Source organism: Nannobrachium achirus, assembly GCF_963921795.1.
Source record: "Nannobrachium achirus genome assembly, chromosome: 2".
In the NCBI taxonomy this organism is placed as follows: domain Eukaryota; kingdom Metazoa; phylum Chordata; class Actinopteri; order Myctophiformes; family Myctophidae; genus Nannobrachium; species Nannobrachium achirus.
Window position 1 is genome coordinate 37,871,841 of NC_137811.1, and position 15,039 is coordinate 37,886,879.

Sequence of the window (15,039 nt, forward strand, 5' to 3'; positions counted from 1 at the left end):
AGAAAAAGACAAAGATCTCTGATCTTAATAAGGAGGCTTCTGTGTGCAATGAAAATATTTTAGTTCCAAGGTACTGTATAGCATCTGTGTGAGGAGAAAGAGCACAGGCAATACGTTGTTGTATTCTGGTGTGGAACTGTGGATTGTTACACCTTATTTTGTATCTTTGCTTTAAACAGTTTTGGTTAACTGACCCTGTTTGCCACAGTTAAATGTTTCTCTGACAAGCTGTCGACTTTAATGAAAAAGCAACCAAACCTCCAGAGTCCAGACATGGGTCTCTTTGTATAAACTAACGTCCATACAACATCAGTGGCGCTAATACTGATTATTACATGGCTTGGTTGAATGCTTGATTCTGATTGGTCAATTGCTGAAATCAGCGGTGTGTTATTTCTTGATAACAGACCACTCCGCCTAATCAACGACTCAGAGCACCTGCTGCACTGCGTGAATTTTGTGCCGTATCGGAGCTTGACGTTGGTGTACACTGTAGTGGTTAGTATATGCCCTTCATGCAGAAGGTTGAGTGGTTCAAACCCTGCCTAGGTCGACGTCAGCAAGGGGAGAAGACGACAGCCACCTCATGGCCTCCCCTACGTAACTAAGAAATCTTGTGAAATAAAATGTCGCCAACCAATCATCAAAGGCGATGATACACGAAAGAAGAATAAGTGCCGTATCCAACATGAAAGCCATGTAAACAAACACACTGTGTCATTTTTTTTACATCTAAACGTTGCTCTCAAGAATGTTTAAAAAAATAGTTGAAGCGAGAATAGACAATGCAGTAACAGAAAATGTACTTCCTTGTTTTCGCGTTGGGAGTTATCAGCCTGTCGGGATTTTAATTTCTCGATAACGACCACTGAGTCGGACGTTATCCCTTAAGTAAGGTGTAGCCCCCAAAGTTAGTACCAGCCATGAACCAGCGACAACAGCCCTGCTAATTGGGCTCAGCCCTATTAGCACGACTGGTTGTGCGTTGGACTGGCGAGTGGGAGTCCCGGGTTCAATCCCCGCTTCCGCGCAGCACTACAATCTGGCGTTGTCGGCAGGATGAGGAGTGTGATATCCTCGCGTGAGGGACAGGTCCACGTTGTGTGCGGCGGTCCGCGGCGTGAAGTGTGAAGCGCGAGGGCGCGCTCCAAAGATCAGGGGAGTGATTGTAGCCCCCAAAGTTAGTACCAGCCATGAAGCAGCGCCAACAGCCCTGCTAGCACGACTGGTTGTGAGTTGGACTGGCGAGTGAGAGTCCCAGGTTCAATCCCCGCTTCATCACTACATAGGCATACCACTGTGTTTAAAAAAAACATCCCTTTAATACTTTAGGATACAGCCGTTGTAAAGTGAAGCGTTACAAAATTGGGTTACTACTTTATACTGTTAAGTCTAGGCAGGAAGTACCAGGAGCAATGAGTCAAGATGCATTAGATATGCTCCAGTAGTTCCAGTTTGAACTTTCTGTACCCCCTGGATCTCCAGAGTTTAATAGTGCGCTCATTACTCCATCGCAGACAAACAAAGGCACTGCTACTTAAACAATGGCCAGTCTATGTTGTCTGGCTAAACTGAGGGATTCTGAATGATGAGGCTGAAGGTAGAATGCCATGGCTATTGGCTACAGTATGTTCTTGGGTCATCGGTATTTCAAACTAAATTAGGTCACCAAATGTATTTATTTGTTTATTTATCTTTCAAAAGTTCACTCTTGTAATACTTTGCTGCATTAAGTTGAATTGAACTGCACTATGTTTACCTAATTTAAACATTTAAATAAGCTCATCCCTGTTCAGTCCTAGCTTATTCTATAGACACACAAATAGCCATGTAGACTGTGTACAACTAACTTTAACACTGCTACATTCAGCTCAACGCCTATTAGCATTACACAAAGTTCTTTTCACTTTAACATATGCAATTCCACAAAATAAAGTGTCTACCCCACTAGCATTGTATTTCATGGTTGCCTCCCATGTTTATTTACAGTAAAACAAATACATCAAAAAGATTGTGCAAACTGAACCATATAGTGCATAGTAATATCTTAACCACTATTGCCTGTTGGGCACCTGTCCTTCTAGCCTGAAACTCAGCCTGAATTGACATTTCGTTTCACTTCATTATTCAGTCTGAAAGTGCTTTCCCCCAAGGCGATTGCAGGGATGGGCGTTGCCAAAAAGAGGCAGTCTTCAGCGATTGGTTCACCGACCAACACATGACATAGTGTGGCTGGCTAGTGGCTAGCCTGTTGCTTGCTAGTGCTACTTGCTAACCAAAGAAACAGTCAGAATAGGAGCACTACGAACTAGTAATCAAACACAACATAACATGCCTGCTACTGGTGTTTCATAGCGAGATCGATACGATCGCATTTTACCGCAATTTACCGCATTTTATCGCGACGCGATGCGCGGTACGGCGGCAGCGCTGGTGTACTTGGAAACACACATGAGTTCTGGGAAACCCCCACCCACGCTGATCACAAGACACTGATTCACGACGCTGATTCGCCGTACGGATTTTCAACCGAGGGAGGACTCTTCAATGAGAGCACTTCTAGACCCCTGAATCGCCAAAACAAAAAATGTAAAGGGGTGTGGCTAGCGATTCAGGGTCTGGAACTAGGCTACCTGTCCTTCTATAAATGTGCGAAATCTGCATTTGTGTATCTGTCCTTCACGTTACTCGAGAACCTCCCAACTGTTTGACTTCAAAGTTGGCATGCAACCCAAAGGAGTGTGTTGCCGGGTGTGGATCGGCGGTTATCCACCCTATATTAGCCGTAATATCATTCATTATACAACAAATTATTGGGTCATAATATAATGGAAAATGTCACATTTATGTCCTAACTACAACCAGTTTTGAACTGGTTCATCTGGGCCATGACAATGTCTATTGAATATCTACGGATATACAATTGTAGAATATATTCTATAGTAAGCTATGTATATAGTACACCTTGGGAATCAGATACTATTGTTCAGAAATTATACATTCAATGAATGGTAATTCTGACATGTATTTGAAAATTCTGACTGTCTGGGAGCCGAATTCCCCAAATACAGGGATGTAGTGGGGGGGGAACGCGGGGGTACGGAGTGCCCACACTTCTCAAGTCAAGTCAGTTGATATTATATTTTCAGGTCGTTCTGACCCAGCAATTGGTTGAAATAGGCTCTCCAGCCGTGCTGAAATGAGCATGACTAACAGCAGATGGTAATATAAGATTTGAAAATGGATTAATTAATTGGAAATATCAGTTGTGGAGCTATTTTGCATGGGAAGTTTGGCTGATGATCCGGTCATCAAATTATTGGTTGAGAACCACTGGTGCCGCGCAGACCCGTTTGAAGCCAGCGAAAACGTTATGTGCACGCGCACGGACGCACATGCGTGCACGCGCATTAACGCGCGTGCACGTGCGTGCTTGGGGAGTGCCCACACTTCCAAATTTAGCACTACAACACTGCCCAAATAGTGTTCCAAGACAAATAATGTAAGATATCAGGGTCCTTTCAGCAACAGTTTGACAGGCAAGACATTTCTTGTGTGATTCGTTCCTTGTCAACCAAAAGGATATGCCCAAGAAAACCGTCTTGTAAAAAAAACGTTGTATAAAACACAATGCAAAATAAATTGTACTTACAATTCTATAAGTGTTTTTTTAGTGCCATTTTAGGCATTCCATTGGTAGCAGCCGTTATCATCACATCTCTTGGGCGATTATCACTTGTTATAAGGATGGCCATGCTCTGCCGACTGAGATGGCAGAGCATAGTAGTGCTGCCCAAACCCCCCTTTTTTGTGTTTTTATCTTTGACAATGTGTGTCTTATGCCTAAACCTAATCTAAGCCCTAACCCTAACCTCAGTAAAACTATGCCTAAAAGTTTAATATTTGCATTTTCCGATTCAAGAAAATATAAACTAGAACGTTTATACGTTTATAGCAATTCTGGGAGATTGTGAGTGTGGTTGCCATTTTCCATATTAAGTCAATGGGGCTACCGCCGAAGAGGAAGCACCATAAAGGTAACATGGGCATAAGGCACCGACTTTATAGAGTAACTTTTAGCCAATGAAGAAGCAGCAAAAACTGCTTTTAGCCAATGAGGAGGCTGCATAGAGCAGCAGGTGATGTCACAGAGAATGCTGGTTCCTCATCGGCTAAATGTTAATCCGATCGATTTGACATATGGCCCAAGTGTGTGCCATCAAAACTGTGGGAGGAGTAGCATGGCAAAATAATGTTTATCTGGAAAGATGGATGGATGGATGGATGGAAGGAAGAAAGTCAGCAAGTACTATAGGTCTGGTTGCCCTGTTAGGCAACCACACTAATAATCATAGAATTTATGTAAGCCATGTTATTATTGTTAGTTCCTGTTTGTGGCAGTCATGAGTGCCAGTTCCCACCTGATGTTGTGTGGGAGTCCAGACTGCTCCACACCATACTGAATAACTGCTTGCTTACATAACGTCTTCAGGCCTGGATTTAAGTCTAGGACATACAGGTCATGAGGTGTTGTGACTCCTCCAAAGAAGATGACAAGATCTCCCACCCTGCAACCGCACGTAATATTCATGTGAGACGGGCCTGTCCCTTTTGGCTCAACCTTCTTCCAGGAGAAGGTCTCTCGGTTGAATTTAGACAAATCATTGAATTGGTATTTCCAGTTCCAGCCACCAAATATGTACAGCTCTCCATTGTAGGTAAAGGCTGAATGTCGACTGCGTCCTTCTGGAATAAGATGTGCACCTCCCCTCTGGAAAAGTCCCAGAAACCTTAGGTTTGAACCACCTGTGGGCGTCGACATCAAACCCATAAAGCATACTGTGGTGAGGACACTTTCCCCATGTGTAGACGACATCTTCTATCAGCACAGCTGTGTAGCCATTAAACTCGTTCATGGATGGAACTTCACTTTGATGTTCTCCTCTTCCATCTGTCTCAGGGGGCAACTTCACCCAGCGCAAAGACACTGTGTTGAAGACACAAACCTGGATCTGATAAATGTCGTTGTTGTTGTTGTTGTCATTCCATCCGAAGGAGTAGACCTGGTTCTGTACAACTACAGGTACAGCGGTACGGGGGCGTTTCTGTGAATGTGTTCCTCTTTTCAGGCAAATCGTCCAATGAAACATCAACGTTGGGAAAAACTGATTTGCAAATTAAGTTACCAGACAGTGGGACAACTCATCAGTGCTAAATGACATTGGGTTTATTTGAAAATTCATTTTAAAGGGACAATTATGTGGTTGTGATGATGACGCTGTGATGTCATGGCATTGGTACTCAGAAAGGCCTTTTTGGTTTTAAATTTGTTTGTCAGTATTATGACATCGCTCATCTCCATATTTGGGCATATTGAAAGATACACATGCTAATGCACTGTTTCTCAACCTTGGGTCTGGCGACCACCAGGGGCCCAAATTATAGTATCACGTAGCCAGACTGTTGACTCCCACAACTTGCAAATGCTTCTGTCGGAGATTGTGGAATAGTTGCTATGCGAGATGAGGTCCAAATGGACCCCTAGGGGTCTGTAACTCTGAGAGTGTACAAATGGAACCAAATGGACTCTTAAAGGTCTGTAATTCTGAAAGTGTACAAATGGAACCAAATGGACCTTTAGGGGTGTGTAACTCTGAGTGTACAAATGGAACCAAACGGACCCCTAAGGGTCTGTAACTCTGAGTGTACAAATGGAACCAAATGGACCCCTAAGGGTCTGTAACTCAGAGTGTACAGATGGAACCAAATGGACCCCTAAGGGTCTGTGACTCAGAGTGTACAAATGGAACCAAATTGACCATTACAGGTCTGCAACTCTGAGTGTACAAATGAAACCAAATGGGCCCTTACAGCCAGGTCTGTAACTCAGAGAGTGTACAAATGGAAGCAAATGTACAGGCATGTAACTCTGAAAGTGTACAAATGGAAACAAATGGATATTTATTTTGGTAGGTATATCCTTTTTTTTCCTGACACTGCTAAGCATTTGCCCATGTTAATACAAATACATAATTTGCAATAAATTAATATGTCATTTTAGATTTGACCGTTTACCTATTCAAAAATAGCAGACGTACAAGCTCACACCACGGCATTTTGTAGAATCGGCCTCAGGTCCTGAGGGTTAACGGGGAAATTATTCTCACTCCTTATTGTCTATATACAGCTGTAGGCAAAAAAAGAAATAGTCCCTGAAGAACATAAATGTGTTTATTTTTATACATCTGACAAACCGTGGAGTCATCACTGGTCCTTGTCTGGCATGTAGATGGACAGGGTCCTGGCGGAGGGGTCGGTGGCGTTGATCCAGCGGGGCATCCAGTAGTGGGGGATCCAGGCGGCGCGGCCGGGGTAGAACTTCTCGAACACCTGCCTGAAGTAGTACGCCTCCTTGGTGCTGGGGGGGAGGTGCGGGAAGGTCTGGTGAGCCTTCTCCAGCTGGGTGTCAGTCACCTCGGCCTCTAGGCGCTCCTGCAGCACTGTGTACCAGCTCCTCTTCGCAGACATCACACCGTCGCTGAAGGCCTCCTTCCTCCTCCAGAGGATGTCCTCAGGGATCAGGTTCAGACCCTTGAAGGAGTCTCTGAGGAGGTACTTCTCCACCCCGTGCCTGGGTATCCTCATCTCCTCGGGCAGGGACAGGTAGTACGCTGTGAACCTGTGGTCCAGAAAGGGAACCCTCAACTCCAAGCCGTGTGCTGCCGTGGTGCGGTCGGCACGAAGGCTGTCAAACAGGTAGAGTTCCTTCAGGAGACGAACGCTGTCCTCTGCTGCCGTCTTAGGACTGGGAGCCTTGTGGAAGTAGATGTATCCCTGGGTCAACTCATCTGAGCCCTCTCCAGAGAAGATCACCACACTGTCCGTCTTCTCCTGGATGTATTTAGACACCAGGTACATTCCCACAGAGGCTCGTACGGTGGTGATGTCATAGCTCTCCAGGTGGAAGATGACCTCATCGACGGCGCAGATCCCCTCCTCCGCCGTGAAGTTGACCTCATGGTGTTCGCTGCCGATGTGAGCCGCTACCTTGCGAGCAGCCAGGATGTCAGGGCTGTCCGCTGACCCGATGGCGAAGGTCTGGACGGGGTACTGCAGCTTCTCCTCTTTAGCCAGCTTGACCAGCGTAGCAGCAACCAGACTGGAGTCCAGACCACCTGATAGAAGACAACCGATTCTCCTGGATGCCATGAGACGTTTGCATACAGCGTTTTCAAACAGCAACCTGATGTTCTTTTTCACCGTTTCCTCATCAAGACCTGAGGACAGGTTGTTCACCGTGTCGTACAGGGCGTGGCAGGGCTCCTGGGTGCAGCAGTGGAACTCGTCTATCTGAAGGGACTCCACCTTCCCGGTGGATTTCAGATTAAAAGTTTCAACGTGGCCGGGTAGGAAGGGAATGATGGAAGCGGGGGTGGACATGGAATGGGTGATCTCTGTCAGGCCTTTGGCCTCGGAGCAGACGGCCAGGAAGCCGTCGTCGGTGAGTAGCTTGAAGAGTGGCCGCATGCCGTACGTATCCCTCCCCAGGAACACCTTCCTGTCGGCCGTGTTCAGCAGCACAAAGGCAAACACGCCGTCCAGCATGGACGCCATCTTCTGGATGCCGAAGCGGTCGTACAGGTGGAGCAGAACCTCCCCGTCCACCTTGGTCTGGTGCTCAAACCCAAACTGGTCCTTCAGCGTCAGATGGTTGTAGATCTCCCCGTTGTAACAGAGCCACAGGTGGGGGAACTTCTTGATGCGTAGAGGCTGCATGCCGTACAGCTGGTCCACGATGGCCAGCCGGTGGAAGCCGAAGCAGCAGTTGGTGAAGCCGTTGACGTTCTCGAAGCGGAAGGCATCAGGGCCACGGTGGGCGATCTTCATGGCGCTGGTGCACTGCACGGCCAGGCACTCATCACTGCCAAACAACGCCCAGATTCCACACATATTTCTATCTATATATCTTCTATCTATTAGCCAAATCTATGTCTGGCCGCCTGTCTTTCAGTCTGTCTGTGTTTGTCATCCCCTTGGAAAACCCTTGAAATAACACAGAGTGATGTCATCAATTGGGTGATGACGTCACCATCAACAGCAAATGAGGGACCAGCATTCTTGGTGACGTCACCATTAACAAGTGTTCAAGTTTCAACAGAGGTTTGTTTGACTTCTAATCGGCAGACTGTCTATACCCGGCTTTGGCAAGGTTGGCTACAGATACGCAACAGATACACCAAATACACCGTATTTGTGCACTCTGCTGGCACACAAATAGGCCATACATGGCCACAAGTGCACAAGCCGCAAGTTGGCACCTCGACAGAGTGCAGTCTAGTTCTAGCTGTTCAGGTTGCCCGTTAAGAGGGCACGTCTCCTCTCTGTCTGATATCTGCGACACTCTCCGGCACTCTGGCCACCATGCCCTCCAAAGACTTGCCCAGACGGATCTGGCAACCCAAACGTGACGTGTCAGTGAGGCCATAGGCCACGTCCAACATGTCCATCTCTTCGTCTGTGACTGGCCCCAGTTGTTTATACACCTCCTCATCAAAGATCAGGTGACACGTAGAGCAGGCCAACACCCCCCCACATGCACCAAAACCATCAAAGTCTAGGTCTTGTTCTATGATAACGTCTAGCAATGAGTCACCAGGAGACCCTTTCACCGTGATCTTCTCTCCATCTCTGTTGACAAAATGCACAGTCACTTTGTTGTCAGACCTAAAAGGTTGTGTGCCATTGCTGAAGCCCCTGTGAGGCTGGGTGCTGGTGATGCAGAAGTCCTGATAAGACTGGGTGCTGATGGAGGTGAAGGCCCTCTGACACCGGGTGCTGAAGAAGAAACTCCGATGCTGAGTGCGGGTGGCGGTAAAGCAAGCCCCGCTCAGTGACAGCAGACACCCGGATACAGAGGCTCCTGCATTCCTTGCTGTCCGCAACCAGCTGTCTCCTAACGTCACTTGAAACAGCAGTCTTCTGGTCGCTGTCACCAAAGCCATTCGTGAAACGGTGGGTGAAATTGTATAAAAGTTGAAAGAAGAAAAAAACATACCTACAGGTTCATGTGTTACTGTGACACAGTCCACCATTGGACTGCTGGCTAGCGAGGCTAGCTGCTTTTAACTTCCACAGACCACTGTGTTACAGTCACTGTAAAGAAGAGTAATTTCCATTGCATAACAACACGTCATAGAACAGAAGTCAGTCGTCTATGACATACTGTATATTTGATGTATGACTCCAAATTTGGGCAAGGTTTCAGCATGATCACAGGCGCACTAAAAATGCACGTTAAAAATCGCACCGGTGCAAAGTGAGCAGTGCAAACACGACACATGTTCATACCAGTATCTCCTTGTATGGGCCGTTCTGTCTGTGACGTCAGTTACTTTATGTGTATGAGCACGGACAGTGTTGTATTGGTGATACATTGTTTGGGAGGACGCTCTTTTAATGATGTCACACGCACGTCGCTTATAACACCTACTCTACAGGAGTTAACAGGTCTATTGATATGCAGGCACGACAAATCACCCAGCTGTGACACTATATTGTATGTAAACGTTTTTGAGGTATGAACTTAATGGTTGTTTTACATCGATGCAAGTCCGTGCGCATGTTCCTGCTGAAAAAGATCCGGGACGGCGTGTAAACGCGTGACATGACCAATGCAACACTGAGCACGGCTCTCCATACATGGAGATCCGCACTAATACATTTTGGCCAATACATTTTGACTACCTATACATGGAGATCTGTACTAATACACACAAAGTGAAATGTAGGAGTGGTTTGCACCGCTCAAAAAACTGTGAAAAATTTACTTTTATGGCCAACTGTAATAGAGAGCCTCTTGCAAATTGTGCAAACTTAACTAAATTAGTTTGCACAATTGTCTACTGATCCCGTGTGAGTCCTGCTCCAGCTCCTGCTGTGGACAGGCTGGACTCAACCCTCCCGGCTGACCCAAACCACTGGATCCACAGCGGTACCAGGCCCAAGGATCCACACTCAGTCAGGTCAGACCTAGACTCAACCCTCCCCGCTCCCTGCTCCCCTCCCCGCTCCCTGCTCCATTCCACTCCAGCAGGCCAGCTCTACTCTGGCCCCCTGGTCACTGGTTTCCCTGGTCACTGGTTTCCCGAGGCCCCAGCCCCTGTTCTCCATTCCAGGCCCCTCCGCTCATCACAAGTAACTCTTTTTCGGCTCTGATGAGTGACTTTCCCAGTCTCCCAGTCACAAATGGCACAACACCCACAGTGGATGCTCCGAAGGGCGACTGCCGTGTCCTACCGAAGGCGGCCGTCCAACGTCGGTCGGGGGGGTCTTAGTCCTCACCGACCACAGGGGCAGAAGTGTGCCAAACCTCCATCACTGGCCACAGAGGTCAAATGTCTGGCAACTGTCCCACAATCCCATCCTTGGTCTCCAATGGTTTCCCCCGCCGTACCGGCTACACGTCCCCCCCATTAATGCCCCTCATGTCACTGGCACTCCAGCCGCCTGTCCCTCCTACCGCCCACTGCCCACTACCCCGTAACCCCGCAATCACTCTTTCCACCATGCCGTCTCATTCACCCCCTCATTGTCGGTGACTCCATCGTAAAAAACATCCACCTTCCCAACGCACTGACTGGTGGCTTCCTTGGAGTGACTGTCCCAATCCTCCCCGGTGTCCTCAACTCACTCCCACCATCCATCAAAATGGTCCTGGTCCATATTGGGACGAACAATACCACAATTTCAGACTTTTTAAATTTGTCTCTGCCCAGTCCCTGGGTGTTTTTAAATCTTCATTAACTCATACAGTGCCATCCGGCCACAAGGGGTGCTAGAGTGCCAGAAATTTCTCCATTGACCTTCTTTATAGCTTTCGTCGACCCTCTCCCAACTGGCTCGTGTTTTCACTCCGGTCAATCCTATGGGTGTCCAGAGGAGGAAGCTAGCTGACACGTAGCCAAAATGCTAACCCATTTAGAAGCCCGATCTAAAGCTATTTCAGCCGCAAAAAACTTTCTCTTTGGGTCTGGGGACACAATCCGGAGAAAATCCTGTCTAAAGATGTGATTTATTATTGGAGTGGGCGGCGCGATTCGGCCGTTAGCGCGAATACGGCCCGTGGATGGCCGAGTCTAAGTCCCGGCCAAGGATGGACGTCTAGACCGGGGCTTCGTTGAGGCCTCCGATAAAATAATTCATTTTATTAAATATCCCGGACATGTTCGGGATAGGCACCCTGGAATACGTCGCGCCGCCTACAATGAACATTTGGTGAACATTGGGGGGGTCTAAACTTTATTTTAAACCATTTTCAATGGAATAAATCGTCGAAGCATCTAGCGTCTCTCGTTGGTGAGCGCTGGGCGAGCCGGGACCACCCATGTTGCTCCAAGCAGCAAGGGGTAAGTAAAATAGCAAATAAAAAATTGTTTTTGATCCCGAATATCCCGAACTAGTTCGGGATAGGCACTAAAAGGGTTAAAGACCCATTTCTTCTCCCTGGCTTTTAATACTGCTTGACCATGGAAGCCATGTATATTTTGATCCGGGTAACTTTGATATGTTGTTTTGTTGCTTTTTTTTTGCTTGTTCTTAAAATTGTTCTTGTTCAGCACTTTGGTTCGATCTTGGTCCTTGGTAATGTGAAATGTATAAATAAAGTTTGATTTGATTTGATTTGATTTGAATTAAACCAAATGAAATACTTGTATAGTTGCAACAAACCGAGTGTGGAGGACAGAAGGATGTATTGACGCCGTTTAGATTTGCTGAAGAACTGTGTGTCACATACCACATAATTATATAGGCATGATGTAACCATAGCAACATCTGTAGGCACCAGGGCACACCTGTGCTGGGGCCAATCAGGGGTGGGTGCCTGTGTGTGTGTGTCTGTGTGTGTGTGCGTGCACACGTGCAGAACGTGCACAAATGCATGCAAACAGGATTGGTCATGGGGGGAGTGAACAACTTTGCGTGGGCACGGCTGAAGTTTAAGCTTCATTAGAGTCATCAGAACAGCCAAGCGTAACATTAAGAAGTCTCTGATTCAATTAACGTTTGTCCAGTTGAGAGACAAATTAAAGAGTTATCAGCTATGTGTGCAACAACTGTGTGGAGAATGTTGACATAAGGTGTAAACAAAAAGTTCTATTAAAATCGAATTATTCCACATACGTCATTATTAAGAAACAGGTCCAAGTAGACAAGAGCACACAGTAAAATTCTCAGGGTTCAATTAACTCAGTGTAAAAATGGCTCTAATTCTGTTTATTTTTACACACAGTTAAATTACCACTGTGGACAGATGTTATTGCACTGAAATGGTTGTAAATCTTAGTCAGCGTGGCTTACCTTTTGATATTAGATCAATATATTTACATTAATGTTGCTATAGAGAGAGACACTGCTGTCTTTGGATCATGCGAGTAACCTTTTAATTACAGTAAAAAAGAAAGAAAAGAAAAATCATTACATTTTTGTAGCTCACTGGCATATTTCCTACCACCATTATGATTTTTTTGAAAGAGGCACTCTTACATCAACATTTCCATTAAGTATGAACTGAAAACTTTTGTTATCATCTGAAGTCTTGGATCTTGATATATTGGAAACCAAGGAATATTTAATTTGCCTCTGAGCTATTTAAACAAGCCTTGCAAAGTTCCAATTCACCCAAAACTCTCAGTGAGTTCGGTTACAGTGAATGCTTCATTACGCATAGTTGATTAATTTTAACCAATGTAGAAAATGCAAGAAACATCTGTCAGGGAAAATACCGTAGCTAAAACTATTTTTGCACATGCAACAAACAAATATTAAAAGACGAATAACCAAACGTCTGAAACAGGCAAGGAAACTAAAGGGGTGAGTTAACTCTACAGGGCAGCATATACGTAATTCCAGCCAGGTAACTTGTTTTGTGCATGGGCCTCTTCATTTCGAACAGCGTGCCGCAATACGATGTCAGATCATCCGTCACTTCTGAGACGTCTCCATATGTGGCTATGCATCACTTGAGTTTCTAATAATCACTCATACAGTAAAGCTTTAATCCAGATCACACTCCCAAGTTGCCTCTGACAGCAGCTTAGCCACCCTGCCGTAGAGCGCTACGCAGCGGGTGCTGTGGAGAAGCCCTTGGGGGCGACCGTGCCCCTCCTCCTCCACCTCCTCCCCTCCCCGGGTTGCCCCCGGTGACAGTGACAGAAGTCTGTAATTGCCACCTCGTCAGACGGCTTCATTAAGACAAGTATTGTCTGCGCAGCTGAACGGCAGCGGATAGGGAAGAGGGGAGAGCAAGGAGAGAGGAGAGGAGAGGAGAGGAGAGGAGTAGAGAGGGCCCACAATGCAATTACAGCATTGCTGTGACAGGTGGGGCCTCCAATCCTCTGTGTCTGTGGGGCCCCCAATGCATGCTGTGGAGTTGCAGTGGACTCGCATCGTTCTTCAACCCCCCCTGTCATTAGTTGGTAATGATTGGATTATTTCGCAGATGAATCACAGTATACGTCTTGCTCACAAACACTTCCTGGCCATATTAATCAAAACCATCAAAGCAGAGCAGTCAGAGTGAATTAAGAAAACAACACGTCTCGATTAAAAATTACGGTAATCCTTCATCAGTGGGTTTTTAACTCTTTGATTGTGTGTGAATGTGTGTGAGTGGTGGTGCCATCTTGTTTGAATGACTTTGACAGTGTGATAATCTTTATTAATTATAAAATCCCAGCCTTAAAATTATCTTTGAGGTGTTTGAGGAGTGGAAAAGCAGAATGGCATTGATACTGGATAAGGGGAACAATTAATTGAATAACAGACATACTGAAGTGCATACGTTTGACATTTGCCACACACTGTATCTTACTGTAGAGTGTAGACACTATGAGATACTTGCCTCTTATTATCTGTGAACATGAAAGAGAAGATGCTATGCAGCTGTGATGTTGCTTTAATTGGCAGTGCAACTTAAATTAATATCCAGCAGAAATGTGGCATCATCAATACTTTCAAATCTCTCTGTGTCATCGGCACACAACCTACATTTAACCTTCATTAAATCAACAGCATTCACTTACTGTAGAACACTTGTTTGTATGGAGGCAGTTGAGCAACCTAACTGTCTCTCACTCAGTCCACCGCTAGCTACGGTATATGCATTCATTCACTTCATCCGTAACAATTCTGCAAACTGAAATTGCCCTTGGTGGAAAGATATCATAGCCATCCACTGCTCTTGGATGGCTCCCATTGGATGGCTTGGTTGCTGCCAAGCGTCTGGGTTGGCCGAGAGCCCCCAGGGAGACCGGGGCTTATGTCTCCAATGGGCCAGCAAGCCTAGAGGCCCGTAGCCCAGGGAAACGTGGCGAATGAGGGAAGTACCTTGGCAGTGCCCCCTCCCCTTGCCTCAGGACAGTCATCGCTGAAACAAGGCTAATGGTGGCCAACTGTGCAGCGAGTGGGTCTGGGGCATTGGGGAAGCGTGTCTGTAGGTTCATCTGGATTGGCGTTGATAAGGAAGTGCGCTCTTCGTCCTCTGCCTATCACTGCCATGCACAGGGGTAGGAGCAGAGTGTGATGCTTTGTGTATGTGTGTGTGCGTTTGCGCGCGCGCGCGCGGGTGTGTGCGTACATGGTTGTGGCACAATAATGATGGACTGGCAGGCCATCTCTAGAATGCCAACAGTGACTGATGCTGCAGCAGACATTCCTTTCATAGAGAGCGGTGGTATGGTCAGCACAGTGCCAACACTCTGAGACCCTCAGGACCCTTCCCCTTCTCTTCCTATAAGCAAAGACGATGACAGTGATGGCATGAGCATCCAACGAATGTGTGGAACTGTTGGAACGGGAACCGGAACAAAGAAGACAAAAGTTTGAAACTATGCAATGTAGTTTCAACTTTGAAAAAGAGACACAAAATGATATGCCTACATAATATATGTTTAGTTTTTTAGTGACATTGCATTATCTTTTATTTAGTGTTATTTATTGAATCTATTTATTGAACTCTAATGTTATTTCTTTTTTTGCTGA

At 46.2% G+C, this 15,039-nt stretch overlaps 1 protein-coding gene across 1 annotated transcript; it reads right to left on the minus strand.

The window, feature by feature from the left end:
- Positions 1 to 6,264: 6,264 nt before the first annotated feature.
- Positions 6,265 to 7,950, minus strand: LOC308295715 (asparagine synthetase [glutamine-hydrolyzing]-like; the record flags this gene model as incomplete). Its single annotated transcript, XM_080738762.1, has 1 exon — positions 6,265 to 7,950. One exon carries the CDS (start codon positions 7,948 to 7,950, stop codon positions 6,265 to 6,267), a length of 1,686 nt encoding a protein of 561 aa, XP_080594888.1.
- Between the last annotated feature and the right edge of the window lie 7,089 nt (positions 7,951 to 15,039).